This window comes from Leopardus geoffroyi, chromosome A3 (genome assembly GCF_018350155.1).
Source record: "Leopardus geoffroyi isolate Oge1 chromosome A3, O.geoffroyi_Oge1_pat1.0, whole genome shotgun sequence".
Classification (NCBI taxonomy): domain Eukaryota; kingdom Metazoa; phylum Chordata; class Mammalia; order Carnivora; family Felidae; genus Leopardus; species Leopardus geoffroyi.
In genome coordinates this window covers 132,642,063-132,665,380 of record NC_059336.1, presented here as the reverse complement: position 1 = coordinate 132,665,380, position 23,318 = coordinate 132,642,063, and the positions used below count along the sequence as shown (strand labels likewise).

The following is a 23,318-nucleotide window of genomic DNA, read 5'->3' as shown; positions in this document are numbered from 1 at the left end:
GCAGCCATCCATGCTCCGTCTTAGACCTCTGTCCCCCTCCACTGGTTGAGTCTCCATACAGTTGACACGGAAATGCCTCTAGTATACGGGACATCAACACCTTCCGGGCAAGTGCTAAAGGCCAAAGCCCAGTAAGCACTCCAAAGAGGACCTCTCTCGGGACGAGAAGTAAGGTTTAGGGGCTGAGCGGATGTATTCTGTCTGGAAGATGACGTCACGCGGGACCCAGGCAAGGCATCTCTTGAGATCTACACGAGCCCTCGTCAGCAGACACCTCTGAGACACGCCGTGCGGCAACGCAAGGACAACAAGCCTCTGAAATGACCGCCTGCCCGTTCAGACTCCTCTCAGATCCCAGAACCCAAAAGGCTGCGACCCCTGAGAAGGGAAGCCCGGCCCAGGTAACGCGGGCACCGTCGTCGCTCCTGCACGTGGCTATGGCGTCATCTTACTAGACCCTATCTAAGCCACTGTCCTAGTGGCAGCCAAGATAATCCTCCCCAGATGCAAATCTGATCCCTTCACTCCCCCACTTAACGCCTGTCTAGGACTCCCCGCCGACACGCCCACCAGGCTTACCAGATGCCCCCGGGCTCCTGACCCCGACCCCTCTCTCTCTGTGGCTCGGCCACGTGGGGGACTTTCTCCCTGATGTCTGCACAGCGTTCCCTCCACTTCCAAGACCTCTCTCGCACTCTGCACCCCACCCTCTCCTTCCCGTGGACGTCACCATTCCCCAGGTCTCTCCTGGGAAGTCCGCCCCGTGGGCAGGTTTCTCAGTACCCTCTGTGCCCCCCCGTCAGCTCCCAGCCCCGGGCTGGGTGGTGCGTCTCCCCTCCCGAGCCCCAGAGCGCCCTCCTTCGTCCCGTTACGGCATCCCTCACGCTGGACTGCCTCTCTTCATTCCCTGCCAGGGGACTGCTTGAGGGAGGGGACAGCGCTCCACACCCCGTGACACTGCCAGCGTCTAGATGGGGCCGGATGCACAGTTGATGCAATTGATGAATGTATTCCCTGACCACACGAAGACAAGGAAAGAGGGATAAACTGACAGGAAGACAGGAGCGGCGTCTGAGCGGCCAGGGAAAATGGAACGAAGGACAACTTAGACAAGTTTGCTGCTAGAATGGCCTGTTTCACTAACAACCAAGAGTGCCTCAAAGTGCTTTCAACAACTTACCAGTTTCCTGAAACCACAAAAAGTTGACATCCACCAGAATACTTTTTTGGGGGAAATACATACACTGTTAAGCTATTTCAAAAGAACCACGGTAAATATGAAGAACGTTCCAAAATGGAGACTGCCAGCAGTTACAGAATTCACGTCCCTAAAGTCTTGCTCTGGCACACTCCTCACCCCTCCCGTCCTCTCCCCAAATCTCAGAAACGGAGCTGTTCGTCGGCCATAAAGTGATCGAGTGCCAGCTCTGTACTATGCTGTTTTCTGTGTAGGGGACCCTCTTCCCCGTCTCTTTCTTACTATAATCTGAAACGTAAAGTTAGGGAAGCTTCCGTCATATGCAAGAGAAGAATTCTTTAAGGAAGAACAAAGGGCCAGGACTGGCTGTGAGCCAGCACCAAGCAGGTCCACCTGAGACAGGTTTCTTAGGTGTAACTTGTTTGTAAGAGAAATGACGCGACTTAAGAGCACCAGGCTGTTGGTTCAGAATCAGGCCTCCTGATCGCTAACAGCTTAAAGTTCAAGATTCCGAAATACTTGGAAACAAAATCCAAATGTAAATCTGAAGAACAAAGACTAACTCCTAATGTCTACTTTAATGGGATATTAAGCAGTTTCCCATAAAACGATGGTTAAGCATTCTTTTCCCGGCTCCAGGAAGCAAAGCGAAGCTACCCGTGAGCCCGCTGTGCTTAATTTACGCAGCCGCAGGCAGACCCGAAGGCCCTCAGTTCACTCAGTTTAAAAATAAACTACCTTTGCTTGTCCTATTTTTACCGTAACTCCTATTTGTATTACTTACCGGAATGTAATAGATGCCCATCTTGGGGGTTTCGTTGGCAGTAAGAAGCATTCCTAAAAATAAGCACAACGAGAAGGGTAAACGGGCGGGGAAAAGGAAGGTGCCCTTTTCTAGCTGTTTTACACTATGGACCGGTGCTCCAGGTGCCCAGAAGACAGTGCGTGGCGAGGAGCCGGACCCGGAAACCAGGCGGGTCACGGGCTTCCGTCCCCGGCCCTCCTAGATGGGGCACCTGAAGCACCGTGAAGTTCTTTACGACATCCCCGTCTGCGAAACACTCCAGCCAAGTACACGAGCAGTTCCCACCGTCGGGGGCTCAGGCCTACGCAGAGCCTGCCATCATCCTCCGAGGGGTTTTCAGCTTTCGGTACAAGTTTTCAGCTTTAAGTACGTGGACAAAATGTAGTTCTGGTACACCGTTTATGAAAATAAACTGAAGAAATTAAGAACAAAGGCTTCTTTCTGTTAATCAGGAATCCAAGAACCAAGGCAAAGCATCTCCCACAAAATGCCACGGCAAAGTAGTTCCTAAGGTTTGCGTTAAACCTCACGTCTGAGTGGAAAACCAAGGGACTGACTTGAGCGGGTGCTGTGTGTGCACCTACACCAGCAAAGACCTCTCCAGAGTCTCACAGCCCTTACTCTCCCCAATAATTCCGTCGTCGGGGAACCTAACAGCCTCAACTAACAGAGTGGTTAATCATTTAGTCTTCCCGGGATGCACATTTTAAGAAAGCAGAGCCGACGGATGGGCAAACTTCCTGGCATTCAATGACGGCACCCCTGTTACCCCAGGACCCCGTCACTCTGTGGCACAGCACCAGGGTACACATGTCCCAGGCTTTGTTCCCTGCCCTCTGCCACCTGCGGCCTACTCCCCCCCCCCCCCCCCCCCCCCACAAGCCTCCTGAGGCGGCTCCAGTGCTCACAGCCCCTGTTCCAGAATGACGGCACTTTCAACGCAGCTGAAATCAGCCACCGTCTGGGGAGTTCTTTACAATCTGGTAAGCGCCTTCGCAGATACTATCTTGGTGCACGTGCAAAAAATCTCTGAAATAATAACAGCATCCTTATTTTACAGATCAAAAAAAAGTTCAGAGGGACTGAGTGCCCTTGTCACAAGCCAGAGAATTTTAGAGCCAAACCTCCTACGTCCTTTAGACACGGTGAGAGTTGTTCTGGGGACTGAGGAGCCAGATTACCACCAGAAAGAAGGTTCTTGCCAAACATACTCCCTAAGCCTGGCTTCACTGGCTTGACTCTGAACACGGATCATTCAGCAGTGAGCACTCCACAAGGAAACACAATCACACCTACCCACCAAACCACAGAGAGGGCTCTAATCTAATTGCTCTAAAGAACCCAGACTGGACACAGCGGATTGTTTTCCACACGGAATACGATCTTTCTTGGCCGTATATGGACAATGATACCAGCTGACTTACCACCGAACTAAACCGGGGAAGGTCAGGACTAAAACCGATTATGAACGAGAGAAACCGGCAACCTCAACAAAGCCCAAGAACAAGAAGGAAAAAAAAAAATCAAACTAGTGAAAGTTCAGCAGAAATTAAGATGATCATGGGCAAGAGAGGAGAACTTTATTTCCAGATTAACAGTGTGGCCTCACAAAATTAATTTGCTCAAGGTCACCACATAGCTAGGAAGGAGAGTAGCTGATATTCTACGGACTCCAAAGCCCATGCAACGCAGGACTCTAAAACCACAGTAACAACTAAGATAAAATGAAAAGCCTTCTTGCGGGGTCAAATAATAAAAATTTCAGAAGTGCAAATATAAACACCATACAGCAACAGGAAAAATGTTAATATCACGTCAACTGGAAAGCAAAAGACAACTATACACACAGCATGAGGTCAATGATTGAAAACATACAAACATGAGACTAATACGAGAACTTCTTTCATGGAAGTTGTAATGGTACTCGTGAAGAGACTGTGGGCTTATGAATGATTTTTCCTTTAAGTTTCCTTTATAGTGACGCTTATTAAAATGACAGTATCAATTAAAAAAAATTTTTTAAACATTTATTCATTTTTGAGAGACAAAGACAAAGTGTGAGCGGGGGAGGGACAGAGAGGGAGGGAGACACAGAATCGGAAGCAGGCTCCAGGCTCCGAGCTGTCGGCAAGAGCCCGACGCGGGGCTCGAACTCACAGACCGCGAGATCATACCCTGAGCTGACATCAGACATTTAACGGACTGCGCCACTTAAGCACCCCGACAGTAAGAATTCTAAAAGAGAAGGAAGACCTCAATAGTGCCTAGAGTCAACAGAACACACATCCAGTCTGAAACAGCACTGTAGAGTGACGTACCCCGTGTCCTGTGTGGCCGAACAGGGCGGCCAAAGAGGATGGGAGGGACCAGCAGCCCCCTCCCAGGAAGCGTGAACATTCGGATTCTCCTGTGCACACGCTTCAGAGGCCAAAGGATTCACTGAAGCCCAGAGTTCCAAAACCAGACTGGATGCTCTCTGCCAGTGCTACTCACTGCACTCCCAGGGCCGCCCTGCAAACTGGCCCCCGGCCAGGCGCTGAGTGTAGAAGTGGAAAGGAAGAATTCGGAAAGCTGTATAGTAACGCGACATTGCAGGGAGACCCCCACGTGTGCTCCTTTCCCTCGTAACGTCTTTTTACTACGTTTTACGAAAGTATCGGGTCTGAAATGGATTAGAAATTTAAACCCAAAGGAAAAACACAATCTCCGCCGTCAGAAACATCTGCACTGAAACGCACAGCAGCGGTCACCGCCTGGAACGGCTCAGAGCAGAGCACCTGTGAGAACAGAACCGTGTCGGGGGGGATAGGCCAGGACACTTCTTCCATGTGCTCCACCGCGGGTGTGACTGTGGAGCTTGGGACTTTACCGTACAGGGCACCCAGGATGTTTCCACATGGCTCGAGCTGCTCTTTCCCGTGTCGGGAGAGGACACTTGCCACAGATGGGAAGGCGACTGCACACTGAACGGGGAAGGCCGTCTGCAGGGGCCTGGAAGGCGGCTGGGGAAACCACACTGGGTGCTTTACACGACCATTCAGCCCGAATTCAGTCTTTCTGAGTCGAAAGCCCATCTTCTTTTCTCTGCAGCAGCGATTCGAACCCAGCGATCCCGGGTCCCAGCGGCGGCGGGGCTCAGACACCCGTGAGCCCGACAGGCGCCGCGCCACGCCGACGCGCCGTCACGGAGCCGACCTGCAGGGCAGGCGCCCGGCGCAGAGACGCCGGAGTCGGCCGAGTGAGCAAGAGCAGGAACAAAACAGCAGCCGGGAAGGCGGAGCCGTTTCTCAATATTCTGAGCAATCTCCACATTAGAAAAACATTACAAAACAGTAACCGTGATTCGGCTCTAATTACTTCAAAATGAGTAAGTGAGAAGATAAAGAAAGAAGGACGTTTTAGCTTTTCTAAAACATGATTAAGCGCCCGATGATTAAGCATAAGGCATCAAGAGCGGCGTCAAAGGGAAGAGGAACAGAGCAGGGGAGAGCAGCACAGCGCGTGAATCACACCCACTCACACGCAACCCCCACGGCAGCCGAGGCCCTGGTCTCACTGTGCTTGCAGAGCTCAGGGAACAAACCATTTGGCTACTTTTTGTGTTTGATTCGCTTCTTACAAGTTACTTGACAGCGAAGCTGTCCTTCTGTTCGAAACATCACTCTTACAATGCTTACCTCCCAGGAAAGTACATTTTGCAATGGGTAGACCCGGTGGTCACCTTAACCCAGGGACCACGCTGTCCCTCCCTGGCCCTGGATGCTTCTGGGAAGGGGTCTGACACAGGGGACCCAGCATTCCTCGTGGCCACAATATCTCACCTACGGTGCGTCACAGTCAGATTTAACTTCTATCTGAGAAAAAATACACGGGCTGGAGGCACAAGGTCAATGACATTACGAAAACTAGCCACACGAATCAGGGTGAGGGACATTCTATGCGACTACTGCCCTGATCTTGGAAAAATCAAAGAAAACAAAACAAAACAAAACAAAACAAAACAAGGACGGGTGGGGGGACACGACTATTGCAAACTGAAAGAAACTAAAGATGGCCACAGCTCAGCGTAACACACAACCTTGATTACGGCCTGGTTCCAAACAAGGCGCTACAAACGGCATCTGGGGGACAACCGGGGAAACGCAGGAATGGACCGGAAGTAAGACAATATTGGAGACCGAGAGTCATTAGACGGGCTGGCGGTCCTCAGTCCCTCTGACGACACGGACACCGCACACCCTCGGTGGACTTCCATAGCTCCCTCGTGCCATAGCTGCGCCCTACACTGGGCCAGATCCCCAAGTCTGGGCCAGAGCCGTGCAACAGAAATATTGCGCGAGGCTCACGTGTGATTTCGCATTTTCTACTAGACAGATTTAAAAAAACTATTTCAGAAACAGGTAAAACATATTTTAATGTATCTTATGAAGCCAGTATGCCCCAAACGTTTCCATTTCACTATATAACTGACATAAAAAATTAAAGGTCTATTTCGCGTGATTTGTCTCCACGATGTCTTCGAAACCTGGTGGGCAGTTTACGCTCAGAGCACACCTCACTCAGTTCAGGTCGGTCACCCTGCCAGGTCTCAAGGGCCACACGCGGCCCCACGTGACCATGCAGCTTCCGTCTCTCAGCACCAGCCGCCCTTCAAACTCTCACCCCCCCAGGGGCGCCTGGGTGGCTCGGTCGGGTTAAGCGTCCGACTTCGGCTCAGGTCACCATCTCACGCTTCGTGAGCTGAAGCCCCACGTCGGGCTCTCTGCTGTCAGCGCAGAGCCCGCCTCGGATCCTCTGTCTCCCTCTCTCTCTGCCCCTCCCGGGCTCTCTTGCTCTTCCAAAAATAATAAAATCAACATTAAAAAAAAAATCCTCTCACCCCTTAACCCAGCCGCCCGCTCACCAGCCTCGTGCCAACCTCAGTGCCACCTGACTTTACTCCTCCTCGTGGGCAGCTCAGACCCGGTTTCAGACCGTCTGATCCTCTCTAACGGGGACCCCGACATCCTCATCTGCAATTTATTCCTGAACTCGTCCGCACTGGACGTCACCCCACCACTGCAACAAGACCCTCTCCGTGACCACAGACACACAGCGCCTCATCCTTCTCGGGAGAGCAGCACGTAACTAGAAAGGGCATGGGCTCCAGAACCCATGGAAAGGCTGGCTCTACCCGAGGCCCTGCCACAGCCAGCTGAGCCACCAGCTCCGGCCCAATTACTCAACAGTTCTCACTTCCTAAGACGTAAGACAGACAGACAAGAAACAAGAAAAAAACGTGTGTGCCACTAACTACACAGGGTTCTGGAAAGATTAAACGATGTGTGGTCATCACCGAGCCCGGAAGCACAGGAGCATTAAGAACTTGTTCTCTCCTTCCCGCCTCAACCTCAGTCGCCCTCAAGCCTGCCGAGCAGGGACCACTGGATCGCTTGTGCCTTAGCTTCTGCTCTACTGCGAAATGTGTCACTCCTTTTACTGCCATTCTGTCCGTTCCTGTTAAGTTTCTCAGCTGGCACCTCCTTCTCCTCATTCCCCGCTGAAGTGGACTCGGGTCCTGCTGTGTACTTTCCCATGGTGATCTCACGCACTCCCACCTCTGAAAGATGCTCTGTTTACAGGCCTCCACACTTTGCAACCACAGACCTGCTTCTCTTGAGACGGCACTTTCCACGTGCACCTGACTTGGCTCCCACTGCAAGGTGGTGGGGCAGGGCAGGGCCTCACGAGCACTTGGGAAACAACGCTTCTGGGCCCTCCGCCCGGATACTCTCAGTACGTCTGGGACTGGGCCAAGGAACCTGTCCTTTTTAAAAAGCTCCCTGGGTGATACTGACAGCGGCCAGGTTTGAGACCCTCTGCCAGACACTGTCACTGTCCCATCGCCTTCTAATATTCAAATGTTCAAAAACGAAAACAATCTCTCTAAACCTGCTCTGTCTCCTATGTTCTCAAATCAGCTCAGAGCATCCCCTCCTACTAACTTTGGTTCAAAACCAATGTACCTTTTAGAGGACGGACAGCACAATCTGAACAGGTCCTGACTACAGACCGAGCCCAGATCATTCAGCACATCATTCCCGGACCTCCTCCACCTTGGTTCCCAGGAGGGCCACCAGGGCTCTGGCACGCAAGGCTCCATCGCTTTCCCAAACGAGCCCCACGAATGGGACCCTGTTGCATCTGCCACAGCCTATCCTTCTTGCCGTTCTCACGCTGCTCCCTCACAGGGATGTGCCTCATCTCGCCGCCCCACCTACCAAATCTCACTCACCACTCCCGACACACCTGAACAAACATCTCCTCTGGCATCTCCCCTGCCCAGTTGCTCTGGCTGAGCCTTTCTCTAACACGCTGGCGAAGTGCTGTTTGTACACACGACAGGTCTCTCCTGCTGTGCCTTGTATCCGTCTATCAAAATGGGCTGTGTCTATCCTCAGAACGCAACACTGCTTGAGAGTGGGAACTATTCCCATTTTCTTTCCTGCCCCCAAATTCTTCACCAATTTATCTCAAATGTATTGTAAAATCTTGAAATCCACGATGTAATCCGCAAAACAGTATACAGTACAGAAGATACCAAAACCCCTGGCTTCATGAGCCTCGTGGGTTATCGGGCAATCCCAGCCTTCTTCAAACCTCTAACCTCAATTTCCACACGCTATTACTAATCACATAAAAGGGTGAAGAGCACACTAAAATAGCATCTCACCTGCCACCTACCTATATATTGTTACCAGTTTCTACTAATAGCTAGGCTGGCTACGGGCTGAGTCACTGAGAGTGCCATTTTCTGAATCATCCACACCACTTCCTGCTCTGGATTCTTCCAGTAAATACAATATCCAAGAACAGTCCTGACCAAGCCAAACCCCGTCTTCACAAATGAAATGAAATGTGTTTAAAACCCAATAAAGCACAACTCAGATTTATCTCACTGAATGACCCATCGCTACATACCGCATACCTGAGTTGGGATAGAGGCAGACATCATTAATGTCATGTTCTGGTTCCAAGGAAGTAAATATTTTTCCCTAAAAGAATAGGCAAAAAGGAATTATTAAAACAGTTAAAGGAAGACAACTTTTGACAATGCTGAGTAAAGAAAATAAACTGGAGGTATGACGTAGCCACGTGGTTATGTGTAAATGGTACTGTGTAAAGAAATAAAATCACCTGATTGAAAGTAATGAATTTAAACTATGGTAGAGAGCTCATTTTATCAATTTATCAAATGCTTTCACTTTAGAAACAAAGAAACTGAGGCGAATGGGGGAAAAGCGACTTAACCAAGGAAATAAATACAGTTTCGCAGATAATGTTTTCATAGTGGCAATGGATAAGGTTTAAGATAAAGTTGTGCATCAACTCAGAAAAACTCTCATAATCTGGAGTTAAACTCGCTGAACTTGTAATCCCCAGTTAAAGACGTACTCAAAGAAACCAAAGACTGGGAGGGAGTCAACACGGCAGGACGAAGACACTTTCTGCCAACTGTATACCATAAGGCCTTGAGGAGGATCAAGGAAGACAATGGGTATAAATGATAACTCACAAAATGAAATCCTGTAAATACGCAATGAGTTACTTACACAGGAAAGACTACCACACTTCTATTTTCAATGGGAGAGAGGGGAGGAACGTGCTATATTTTAAATTAAGAGAGGGAAAGTAAAAGAAACAAAAAAGAGGAGAAGATGGGAATGGGAAAAGGTGATGAGAAAGATAAATAAGGAAAAGCAAGTCAAGCAAAACCAAGTAATCTGGGTGTTGGTCAAGAGGGCGTATTTAGTCATAACAACAATGCCAAAATAAAACTTATTGCAGCAACAACGGCAGGATAATTTCAAGCGCTGGTGTTGAAAATGTCTGCCAGCTCTCACGTTTATTAACTCACTACCAGAGGCTCCCAGGGCAAAGGAGAGGGGACAGTTAAGGCACGGGGAGGACGGCTCCCGCACGCTCGGTGAAAAGCTGCAGCCAAATTCTAATTCGAGACAGAGCTAGGAACGGTCAATACTCTGCGAGTTAGCCAAATGAAGAGTGGACACAGAAGTTATGCTCCAAGCGGCCAGGAACCCCAGGGCGTAGCTGAGGGGCGATGAGGTCGCGTCGCGGGCCGCTGTGTCGGGCACACGCGGGCCCCCGGGACAGGCCGGGCCTGTCCTCTGGCGCTAACGCTGCGGCCTCTGAACCCTGCACCCTCTTCACCTCAAAAACGAGTTAAAAAGGGGCGCCTGGGTGGCGCAGTCGGTAAAGCGTCCGACTTCAGCCAGGTCACGATCTCGCGGTCCGTGAGTTCGAGCCCCGCGTCGGGCTCTGGGCTGATGGCTCAGAGCCTGGAGCCTGTTTCCGATTCTGTGTCTCCCTCTCTCTCTGCCCCTCCCCTGTTCATGCTCTGTCTCTCTCTGTCCCAAAAATAAATAAAAAAACGTTGAAAAAAAAAAAAATAAAAAGAAAGTAACGCTTTTTGACTCAAGACACGAAAGTTTGTAACTAATTAAATGCAAAGAGCTCCTGGGGCGCCTGGGTGGCGCAGTCGGTTAAGCGTCCGACTTCAGCCAGGTCACGATCTCACAGTCCAGGAGTTCGAGCCCCGCATCGGGCTCTGGGCTGATGGCTCAGAGCCTGGAGCCTGTTTCCGATTCTGTGTCTCCCTCTCTCTCTGCCCCTCCCCCGTTCATGCTCTGTCTCTCTCTGTCCCAAAAATAAATAAAAACGTTGAAAAAAATTTAAAAAAAAAATAAATGCAAAGAGCTCTTAAGAGCAACTGCTATACTGAATACATTTTCTCCCAGTTTGCAGACGAACTAACCTTTCACTAGTTTCTCCAAAGTTTTAAAATGAAAGACGAAAAGCACAAGGCAGACAAAAACCAGAAATATGGGCTTTTGTTACTTTTACTTTTTCACTGTTACTTGGAACTGAGGGGAAAGAACAACAGACAGTTTTAAGAAAATACTGCTTTTTAAAAAAACACTCTAAGGAATTACTGTGAAGGGGTCATTTCCAAAAGCCAATTCTTTTGAGATTGGTTTTAAGAGGTATGAAACTGAAATACATAATAACACTGACATGGAAAGATAATTAGTTGCTCATAAAAACTTTCCCAAGGCTGTGAGAGAGCCTCAGGATCTAGGAGGTTCTCATGGGGCGATGTTTTTAAAACGTGATTTACGCTACCCAAGCAAACACGGTTTTAAACGTGATTTACGAACCCAAGCAAAAGGCATGCCAGTTCTAGCAAACCGGGAAAACTTCGTAGCAGGAAGAAGGCAGTCTGGACTACTTTATCTCAGTGGGAACATTAGCTCTGCTGAAGTACCTGTCTCTCAGCTAAGTTCCCAAACAGGGACTCGGCATCTTTCTCAAGAGCTCACATAACTCAAAACGGGCAACAGAAAGAAAAAAATCTTCAGGAAAATACACTAATAAGTTATGTCAACAAAAAAGTACATACTGAGTTCTTGTTCCACATTTTGACGATTCGTGAGTCTGCAGACAAAATCAAATCTAATGAATCCTGGAAATGAAGTGACTTAATGGGCAGCCCGTACTGGTGATCCTTAACCAGCAATGGCTTATCTGATCGAAGATCATATAATAAAACCTAAAAAAAAAAGAAAACAAGTTATTTCTGTTTCAACAAATTAAATATATTTATCTTAAAAAGCAACTTTGAAAACTTTGGATAATGGCTACCATTTGTTTCATTGCCTTTTTATGAGCACAGTGAATATTTACTCAGGGCACAAAGATTTTATTTTTTTTAATTTTTTTAATGTTTATTTATTTTTGAGAGAGAGAGAGAGAGAGACAGAGCATGAGCAGGGGAGGAGCAGAGAGAGAGGGAGACACAGAATCTGAAGCAGGCTCTAGGCTCTGAGCTGTCAGCACAGAGCCCGACGCGGGGCTCAAACTCACAAACCGTGAGATCATGACCTGAGCCGAAGCCAGACGCTCAACCAACTGAGCCACCCAGGCACCCCAAAGGGCACAAAGATTTTAAAGTCAGACAGCAAAAACACTCTAGAAAAATCTCTTAAGTTTACCTGTAGAGTACACGGTTTTTTTGTTCAGTTTTTTTTTAATTTTTTTTTTCAACGTTTATTTATTTTTGGGACAGAGAGAGACAGAGCATGAACGGGGGAGGGGCAGAGAGAGAGGGAGACACAGAATCGGAAACAGGCTCCAGGCTCTGAGCCATCAGCCCAGAGCCCGACGCGGGGCTCGAACTCACGGACGGCGAGATCGAGACCTGGCTGAAGTCGGACGCTTAACCGACTGCGCCACCCAGGCGCCCCTGTTCAGTTTTTTTTTTTAATGTTTATTCATCCTTGAGAGAGAGACAGAGCACAAGCAGGGGAGGGGCAGAGAGAGAGTGGGGGGGCGGGGGGCGGGGCCACAGAATCCGAAGCGGGCTCCAGGCTCCGAGCTGTCAGCACAGAGCCCGACGTGGGACTCGAACACACGAACCATGAGATCATGACCTGAGCCGAAGTCAGACGCTCAACCGACTGAGCCACCCAGGTGCCCAAAGTCCATGGTTTGATTTAACTGGAAAGTAAGTTTCTGGCACACTAAGATTGAGAACTACTGAGCTATATTAAGAAAGGAACAAAAAGGGGGCGCCTGGGTGGCGCAGTCGGTTAAGCGTCCGACTTCAGCCAGGTCACGATCTTGCGGTCCGTGAGTTCGAGCCCCGCGTCGGGCTCTGGGCTGATGGCTCAGAGCCTGGAGCCTGTTTCCGATTCTGTGTCTCCCTCTCTCTCTGCCCCTCCCCCGTTCATGCTCTGTCTCTCTCTGTCCCAAAAATAAATAAACGTTGAAAAAAAAAATTTAAAAAAAAAAATAATAAAAAAAAATAAATAAATAAATAAAAAAAGAAAGGAACAAAAAGGAAAATTCGTAAGAATTTGTGCCCTTTGTGAACCGAACCAAATATATACGCGGAAGGCCTACTAAGTACCAAGCACTGTCGCAGCAACTGCCAGAAATAAGAATAAAAGGCTTAATGAAGATGATCCTGGCAGGTCTGCGACAGATGGGGGTGGCAAGGTTAGGACTGTTGGGGGAGGGGAGGGGAGGGAAGTGGGTGGGCAGGGCAGGTCTCTTCTGAGCCTTGTCGCTAGAGGCAAGAGGGCTGGGGAAGCTAGCTGCCAGTCCCTGGTGACAGATCCTCTGGAGACCCTGATGACAGAGGTGAACTCCAGTGGAAGTAGGGTCCAGACCTGCTCCGGAGAACAAACTTACAAGTGTGTGAATTCTGCCTTGAAGTAAAGAAGGGAAGAAAGAAAGGATGAAATTAACCCTCTGTAGCCGCTCAATCCATTCCTGTCAGACTAGCTCTGCTAAGGTATGTTACTGCCTGGGATATGGTCAGTGGTGCTCGGAGAGAAAAGGTTCCTTGTACAAGTAAGTTTTGGAAATACTTGTTAAACACATTTCTGGTCTAGGGGAATCTCAGAGCCTTCAATACATATTGAAAAGCACTGTGAGCCTCCAAGAGCAGGAGTCTGGCAGAATTCCAGATTCTGTAGACCACAGAATTCTGTTCCACACACTCTGGAAAATGTTGTTCTAAACCACGGTCAAGAGAATGCCTGAGGCATACCCACACGGTACCTCCAGCTCGACAGCCCCTCAGACCCACCATGAAGGCCAGAATCAGAATTTCTCAAGGTACTAAAATAGAGGATTCTGGAGAACCCACTCCACTCTGGCCAAAACAAGAATGCCTCATTTCCCGTTCCCACAGTGAACAGAAAGTATTTCCCAGAATACATACATGTCTCTGAGATACTAACGTTAAGTGTGAAGTTCTCAATTTAAACATGTTTACCTGCCCGGTAGATGTTCCAACTGCCATGGTCAAGGCTCCATTAAATTTCAAAGCAGAGATTGTTGGTAAACTGTTTATCCTGAAAGGCAAAATATTCATGTTCCATATATATATGGTCAAACTTTCCAAGTAAAAAGTCGTTATTCATCTGCAATTCTCTTTTTTGGAAGTTTTTATTTACTTATTGCGAGAGAGAAAGAGCAGGGGAAGGGCAGAGAGAAACAGGGACAGAGGATCCGAAGTGGGCTCCATGCAGACAGCAGAGAGCCCAATGCAGGCCTCAAATTCATGAACTGGGAGGTCATGACCTGAGCTGAAGCTGGATGCTTAACCAACTGGGCCACATAGATGCCCCTATTAATCTTCAATTCTAAAGGGGAAATCACACTTCTACCCTTATGTTTAAAAAAAATCCATTGCATCAAGGGGCGCCTGGGTGGCTCAGTCGGTTGAGCATCCAACTTCGGTCAGGTCATGATCTCACAGCATGAGTTCAAGCCTCGCATAGGGCTCTGTCCTGACAGCTCAGAGCCTGGAGCCTGCTTCAGATTCTGTGTCTTCCTCTCTGACCTTCTTCCCCTGTTCATGCTCTCTCTCTGTCTCAAAAATAAACAAACGTTAAAAAAAAAAAAATGCCCCACCAAGGGCAAACGAAGCCACTAAAAACTATTTGTGAATCAATATTCTATTTAAAAAAAAAAAAAGAATATTTCTAAAGACCACAGGAGAGATTATCTTTTCATATCCCTTCTTTAAATTTTCTATGTTCACTTCTATTACAGTCATAAATTTAAAGCAAAAACAACCTTAAGACATAATCATAATACAAAGAACACTGGCCTGTTTCCTCAAATGACTTTCCTAAGAAGAAATCGTCGATGACAGAGCTTGTAAATAGAAACCAAGTCTCTCCATTTTAATTCAAAGACAAGTTAATGTTTATGAGTAAGAGAAAATTAACTTTTCTGCTTCCTAGGGAGTGGATAAATAGCTTTCTCTTACAACTGGCTCCCTACTTTCTAAAAATAAGCAGGTATTGGATTCGTTTTCTTTCATACCAATATAATGAAATGTTGAGAAGCATTTTTGTTGGTTCCTTCCATTGACAAACAGAGCTTCACAGTAATTCAGTAACCTGTGTGTTAACGTTTAGAGATTCTCTGTATGTTGTGTTATATTTCACAACAAAAATGTCTGATTCTAAGAACAAAAAAAATGAATATAAAATGAGTGAATTTTCCACTTTAAAATTCTTTACTATACTCCATATTGTGATCAGTGAAGTTGTTCGTTAAAGTAGTATTACTTTAATAAAACTCAGCAAGAGGGCAAGAATTTCCTATACTCCCTTTAAGTGTCATGATTAACAAATCAGTAAGATGAAAAAAAAATCAACTTATTCTTTACTTATATCAGGAAAAATATATATTAGAAAAAGACGTCTTTCCAGATCAGTGATTCTTCACTTTTCTCCAAGTCAAGCTTTACATAAGCTGATTTTTCAAAAGACGGAACTATACAGGGGTGCCTGGGTGGCTCACTTAAACGTCTGACTTCTGCTCAGGTCGTGATCTCACAGGTTCATGAGTTCAAGCCCCATGTCGGGCTCTGTGCTGACAGCTCAGAGCCTGGAGCCTGCTTTGGATTCTGTGTCTCCCTCTCTCTGCCCCTCCCCATACTTTCTCTCTCTCAAAAAGTAAATAAATAAACATAAAAAAATTTTTTAAAAAGATACAACTATATAAATATTTCTCTCCCCCAGAAAAACACAAATGACACAAAAATCAGCAGTAATTTAGAGGGTCCATGTTCTCTCTGTACCCCACTCATCAAACACCCCACCTCCCACATGATACAACTACAGACAGGTAAATGTTTGACCAGCTGAAATGAATAAATGCTAATAAAGTTACATTCCTGCAAATATCAAGAGCCCAGAGAAAGGAAGTTCCTGAACCGATTATAGCAAATAATCCCATGTTAAGAATCTGACCAAGAGAGTATGAGACTGCATACTAATGCGAGCTCAGAAAAATGTCTGAAAACATGTACCAAACAGTAACCTCTCTGGTGAGTGAAGAAAGGACAGGGGGCTTGCAGTTCTTACTTAATTCAGGCATTTAGAAGTTTTTAGCGCCCAAGTGTGTTACTTTTCTGATTGTTATAAATGTAGCAACTGGCAAACAGGAACAAGAAAATCTCAGAAACACTTGCCTCCCTCCAAGGTAGAACCCAAAGTACATCTTTCCTTTTCACTTACTGACAGGAGTGGCAACCTCCCGCTTCTATCACTGGACCCTGAAGAATTGGAAATACAAATTCCTCCAGTGCATCAATTTTAATACAATTCCACAGCAACTAACAAAAAAGACATTCTATGTAGCACCTGAGAAAGGAATTCTGTCTGGCTTTCCCACTTAGTGAACTTTTCCAAGAGAAGGATTTTTACATAAAATAGTCACAAAACTACAACGTTAGACATGAGTCTGAAGAATTTCATCCTTTACTGATTTTAACCTGGTATAGACACATGCGTTTAAACCACAATAAGCAAATGGATATTTAAACAGTACGTCAATTCCCACTTACTCTGAATCTGCCGTGACGCTACTCAGGGCACAGTCTAGCAGACCGACTCTACTGCGAGTTCTTGGGTCCCAGCACTCCACACGACCCTCAACACACAAAAAGTGGTAATTTTACACAACAGCTACTGCCAGGTATTTTTAGACAAACACCAAAAAAGGCCTTATTAACACCGTCTCATGGGAGATAAGAATTTAACTTTTTACCTCATACCCTTTTTAATACTGTCAAATGTTTTATGATAAGCGGAGTTTGTTTTAGAATTGAAAGAAAGAAATAAAGAAAGAAACAAAGAAGAAAGAAAAAAAAAGAGAGAAAGAAAGAAAAAGAAAATGGATGATTGGTTAAGAAAAGAAGTCCAAAATGCAATGCATGATCCCTGTCTGGACCTTGGTTTGCTTGGGAGGGTGGATGGGGGAGGAGGTGTAAAAGACACTTTGGTATATAACTGGGGATATCTGAATAGTGTATCAGCATTAAGTATTTAATATGTAACATTATTGTATCAATTTCAATTTCTTAGGGATGATAACAGTAATATGAATTATAGAAGAGAGTCCTTGGGCTTTGTTTTGTTTTAAATGTTTATTTTTGAGAGAGAGAGAGAGCACACGTGAGAAGGGGAGGGTCAGAGAGAGAGGGAGACAGAGGACCTGAAGCAGGCTCTGTGCTGGGGCTCAAGCCCACGAACTATGAGACCATGACCTGAGCCGAAACCAAGAATTGGACGCTTATCCAATGGAGCCACCCAGGAGCTCCAAAGTCCCCGCTTTTAAGAAAAACATTTCAGAAGTATTTAGGGCTAAAATATCATAATGTCTGCAACTTGTTTCCAAATGGCTCAAAAAACATATTTTGTATAATACACATGCATTTTTATAGCAAAAGAAAGCAAATGTGCAAAATGTATATAAGTGATTAGTGAACTATGTTTTCAACTTTGCAGAAAGTGAAGTTTTCAGATTTTCAGACTTTTTTAAAAATAAAAAGCAAAAAATTAAGCAAATAGAGCAAATAAAGCAAAACATGAAAAAAACAAAATGAGAACTGCAACCAACAGAGCAAGGGAACGAGTGGCATAACCCAGTTAAGAATACTACGTGATCGGGGCGCCTGGGTGGCGCAGTCGGTTAAGCGTCCGACTTCAGCCAGGTCACGATCCGCGGTCCGTGAGTTCGAGCCCCGCGTCAGGCTCTGGGCTGATGGCTCAGAGCCTGGAGCCTGTTTCCGATTCTGTGTCTCCCTCTCTCTCTGCCCCTCCCCCGTTCATGCTCTGTTTCTCTCTGTCCTAAAAATAAACGTTGAAAAAAAAAAAAAAATTAAAAAAAAAAAAGAATACTACGTGATCACTGAAAAGAATGACTTAGATGTGCATATACTAGAAATACGTCCACAATCTGTCAGGTAAAAAAAAGTTTGCTTAAAGAAAATAGTATGGGGGGCACCTGGGTGGCTCAATCCAGGAGTTATGCATCCAACTCTTGACTTCAGCTCAGGTCATGATCACAGGGTCATGGGATTGAGGCCCCCCATCTCGGAGCCTGGTTAAGAGTCTCTCCCTCGGTCTCATAAAAAAAAAAGGTATGATCCCCCTGTCTTTTTTAAAAAAATGACTGTACTAACACAGAAAACCCTGAGGGGACACAACGAATCATTAACAGTGTTTAGGAAATGTAAGCAAACAGGATTGGGGTAGGCAGAAAGGGAGCTACGCTTCTCCCTTTTTCCTCTTCTGTATTTATCCAATTTTGTGATGATAAAAAAACAAAGATTTTTTAAAAAACTGTTTACTATAACAACCACCTTAAAAAGTAAGACCTCAAACATCCTTAAAAGGCTTGACCTTGTGAGTCATTTAGTGTTATTACAAATGTGTCTGTCACAAAGATAAATAGAGGAAATCTCAGACATCATGCAGCAAGCAATTCCAAGTGGTCTGGTCTTCATGCCTTCTCAAAATGAGTTAACAGGCTTTATGGACAGAAAAAAGAAAAATCACATTTCAAAAACAAAAAAACAGGTATGCAGATAAATTCCAGAGTAAATACAAACTCTTTTTTTTTTTTTTTTTTTTTTTACCATAACGGCTCTGTGTGACCTAAATTGGAATATTTGTTGCTAAAGCCCGCACTCTTACGTACTCCAAAAAGCACAAAACGCAAGCCCTTGTTGTTTGATTCTGACAGTAAGTAATAACACCTGTCACAGACAAAATAAAAATCCAACATGGAATATCTGACTTCATGTAAAAGTGACTGTGGAAGTCTGGTCTGACTACGCAGACCAAATGTCAAGCCCCCCGGTAATCGGTAATCGAGGAATTTCAGGAACCCCGCCTTCAGGCAAGAGCGGGTCCAGTCTCCCCTCGGGGACAGGCTTAACAAACAGCTGGTGACGGAGTAGCCTGCTCCGGTGGATACCTTCTCTTACAGGGCAAGTATCGTAAGGAGTAAACTGGTCTGTGAGGACTCTATTTAAAAACTACTTTTCCAGGGGCGCCTGGGTGGCTCAGTCGGTTAAGCGTCCGACTTCGGCTCAGGTCATGATCTCACAGTCCGTGAGTTCGAGCCCCGCGTCAGGCTCTGTGCCGACAGCTCGGAGCCTGGAGCCTGCTTCGGATTCTGTGTCTCCCTCTCTCTCTCTGACCTTCCCCCGTTCATGCTCTGTCTCTCTTGGTCTCAAAAATAAATAAACATTAAAAAAAAAACAAAACTATTTTTCCAAAGAAACTCTTTTAAAACCTCCCCTTGGTAATCTCAAGAAAAGTACTTACCAAGAGAATGCTTCATTGGCCTGATTTAGGCACAACACTATTATAATATATTCAACACAGTTTTATATATTGTCACTAGGCCAACTGTGCCCATTTCGAATCCTAATCTTTTAACATAAAAATAATTTGATGAGAGGTGCGCCTGGGTGGCTCAGTCTGGGTGTCTGACTCTTGATTTAGGCTCAGGTCATGATTTCAGTTTGTTTGATTGAGCCCCAGGTTAGCTCTGCGCTGACTGTGGAGCCTGCTTGAGATTCTCTCTCCCTGTCTTCCTGCCCCTCCCCAGATTGCACACAGTACTCTCTCTCTCTCTGTCTCTCAAAATGAACAAACTTAAATAAACAGGGGCACCTGGGTGGCTCAGTCGGTTGAGCGTCCGACTCCAGCTCAAGTCATGATCTCACAGTTCATGAGTTTGAGCCCCACACAGGGCTCTGGGCTCACAGCTCGGAGCCTGGAGCCTGCTTCAGATTCTTTGTCTCCCTCTCTCTCTCTCTGTCCCTCCCCCACTCATGCTCTGTCTCTCCCTCTCTCTGTCAAAATAAATAAACTTTAAATAAATACATAAATAACTTGAGAAGAGACGTAAATTTCATCCACATGGGACTGGGTTAATCAACTATAGTACATTCTAACAAAGGAATCCTAGCCATCAGTTTTTCAAAATTAGTTTAGCATTATAAGTAGTAAGTACAAATGTATAAAGATGCATGGTCTATACTATTATGTTAAAAAAAAGCAAATGAAGAGCTACAGTATATAATTTCATCTTTGTAAAAAACTTTAAAAATACCTAACACGTACGTATACCTGCATATACCTAGAAAGAAACATTAAAGAATTAACTCTGGCTGTAGGATTTGGTGACTGGAAAGTACAAGATGGTATTTTTTCAATAATATGTTTCTGACCTTTTTTTTACTAGGAGTATTTACTGTAATTAAAAATGCAAATCTATGGGGCGCCTGGGTGGCGCAGTCGGTTAAGCGTCCGACTTCAGCCAGGTCACGATCTCGCGGTCCGTGAGTTCGAGCCCCGCGTCGGGCTCTGGACTGATGGCTCAGAGCCTGGAGCCTGCTTCCAATTCTGGGTCTCCCTCTCTCTCTGCCCCTCCCCCATTCATGCTCTGTCTCTCTCTGTCTCAAAAATGAATAAAACATTAAAAAAAAAAATTAAAAAAAAAAATGCAAATCTAGGGGTGCCTCGGTGGCTCAGTCTGTTAAGGGTCCAACTTCAGCTCAGGTCATGATCTCACAGTTTGTGGGTTCGAGCCCCACGTCAGGCTCTGTGCCGACAGCTCGGAGCCTGGAGCCTGCTTCGGATTCTGTGTCTCCCTCTCTCTCTGCCCTGTCCCAACTCGTGCTCTGTCCCTCTCTCTCGCTCTCTAAACATTAAAAGAAAATTTTTTTAAAGCAAATCTAGGAAAATTCTTGACAAGCATGAAGAACATGGATTCAAAAGCACTGCGGTTTAAAAGGAAAATGTTGCGTATTTCCTGAATGCTACTACGCGGGATATACAAGTCACAATCCCATTCGCCTCTACAGCGCAGGGTGCTTCCGCATGGCACATCTCACGGGGTTCTCACCAGCACCTCTATAAAGCCGGCAAGGTGGTGTTACCTCCAGTTCTTCGATGAGGAAACTAAGCCTCAGGGTATCAGAGAGCCGGGACTCCGGGACAGAGTGCCTCCAGTTAAGAAAAAGGCTGGCTGGGGCGCCTGGGTGGCACAGTCGGTTAAGCATCCGACTTCAGCCAGGTCACGATCTCGCGGTCCGGGAGTTCGAGCCCCGCGTCAGGCTCTGGGCTGATGGCTCAGAGCCTGGAGCCTGTTTCCGATGCTGTGTCTCCCTCTCTCCCTGCCCCTCCCCCGTTCATGCTCTGTCTCTCTCTGTCCCAAAAATAAATAAACGTTGAAAAAAAAAAAAAATTTTACAAAAGAAAAAGGCTGGCTGTCGCACAGCCGCTGGTCCCGTGGAGCTGGTGATGCTCGTCTAGCTCCTGATGATCAATGTCAAAGCCAGACGAGATGCACGAAGGAGCAGTCTGCAGCAACAGAAACACCATGGAGCGGTACCAATGTTCCATACAAGCAGCAACCAGTAGCCTGTGGCTCCATTGGCACCCTGCTGAGAACAAATAACTCGGTCTTTTTTTGTTTGTTTGTTTCCAGTGTTTATTCATTGAGAGAGAGGGAGGGGGAGGAGCAGTGAGAGAGGAAGACGGAGGCTCCAAGGTGGGCTCTACACTGACAGCAGTGAGCCCTGTACGGGGCTCGAACTCATGAACCACTGAGATCATGACCTGAGCTGAAGTCGGATGCTGAACTGACTGGGCCCCCAGGCTCCACAAGCAACTCTGTCTTTGAGTAAAACTCCACTCGTCATCAAATGTGAAACAAATATTTAAAAAAATAAAGGCAACATAGGCTTACCTCTATTGTTCCTGTGGCAAACAAGCCATGCACTGAGTTTATGTCACACACATTATTCTCCCTAAAACAGGAAAGCAACAACGGAAAGCTTTATTATTTATTTTAGGCGGAAGGGATACTCGGTGAACTTTCTACATCAACAGCCCAGTCTTGTAGAGAAAGAAAACATTCAAGTTCTTCCTCACTCGCCTGCGCGTGAAAAAACACCAGAAATGGAGGACACTCAGTCTGCCAGGCAGATGAGACAGGAGAGGAATTCCCTCTGAAATACTATCTCCCACCATGAGAATCAAGGCTCATTCGACTTTCTCCATGTTTTCTCCCCCGGCAGAAAGAACACGGGCAACCACTAAGCCAGTCCTGAGACCAGACTAGCTTGGGCCAGGGAGACTCATCGAGGCTTCCTTTTCTTTTTCTTTAAAACGGATACTTCACCCACCTCTTTTGGTTGTGTGAGGGTTACATGAAAAAATTTACAAAACGCGCAGCACAGCATCCATTCAAGACACTCAACAAATAAGTAATAGCTACCATAAACAGGGAAGTGTGCAGCGAAAGAGCAGGTAACTTTTTATTATTCAACAACACATCATGAAGCTACTCTAGTTTTGTTTTTTTAACGAAAATAAGAGCGCTGCAAGCCAATGTGAAAACATTAGCCAGAGTCTACCGAGTCCTTGTCACCACATGTCCTTCCGACCTTTAAAAACCTTTTCAAAGCGATAAGGAAAACCCAACAAGTTCTTTACACACTTGGAGGAGAAGTAATCTAGCCTCTACCCCTTACTAGCTATGTGACCGTGGTCTTACCCTCTCTGCGCCTGAGCGGTCCTATCTATAACATGGGGATACTAACAGTACCTACCGTAAAATTGTTATAAGTTTAAAATGAGCTAATACATATAAAATGCTGAATAACATCTGGCACAGAGTCTTTTCACTATTATCACTCTTACTGTTACTCAATATTATGATTATGACAAATGTATTCTTAAGGATTTCTCTTTGAATAAGACAAAAATGTAGACTATAATGTATGATCAAAGGAAAACTTGAAAAAACCGAAAATGTCTGCCAGCAAAAAACACAAAAAATAAAATTTTAAAAATGAAACTCCAAGTTAATTCAAAATGTCTCCACGAGAGATTAATATCACAGAACAAAATCATGAGAATTTAAAGAACACGGCAAAAAACAATAAACCGGGCTTCTTAGTGAGTTATAAAAATTTTCTAGTCTGCCAAAAAAATTAAAAGTTTAAAGAAACCACCAGGTCTTCTGGTGAATTTTATGTTCAAGACAAACTGAAACTCTTTTTAACCAAGTTGCCCAGAGCTCTGCTTTAAATGCAACAAGCTATCCGGTAACTTGAGCGTCTGGCTCCCCCTCCTGGCCGAGAGAAACACCCGGATTCTGACAAGACACTCACGCAGCATCCGTCTGTAGAGGGTTCAAGTACCGTCCTTGTTCTAAATTTAATCTATAAACTTCAGAGCTGCAAAGTAATGAATAAAGTTAGAAATCTGGTAAATGGCAATGAACTCTGCTTCAAGTAAATATAAATTTTAGAAACCTATATATACATATATATATACATATATGTACACACACACATACATACATATATACATTTCTGGCTTACAAGGCCTCTCCAAAAACACCAAAATGTATCTTAAGCCT

General features: G+C 45.9%; 1 protein-coding gene across 1 annotated transcript in view; it reads right to left on the bottom strand.

Moving 5' to 3' along the window:
• The window catches only part of NOL10 (nucleolar protein 10), a 92,877-nt gene that overhangs the window by 57,091 nt on the left and 12,468 nt on the right, over window positions 1-23,318 (bottom strand). Inside the window, exons 7-13 of the mRNA XM_045447743.1 lie at window positions 23,068-23,133; window positions 21,639-21,699; window positions 16,435-16,520; window positions 13,846-13,924; window positions 11,464-11,613; window positions 8,971-9,037; window positions 1,983-2,035 (exon numbers count right to left, since the gene is read on the bottom strand). Of these exons, the coding sequence (XP_045303699.1) occupies window positions 1,983-2,035; window positions 8,971-9,037; window positions 11,464-11,613; window positions 13,846-13,924; window positions 16,435-16,520; window positions 21,639-21,699; window positions 23,068-23,133 (562 nt within the window). The remainder of the gene's footprint in view (window positions 1-1,982; window positions 2,036-8,970; window positions 9,038-11,463; window positions 11,614-13,845; window positions 13,925-16,434; window positions 16,521-21,638; window positions 21,700-23,067; window positions 23,134-23,318) is intronic.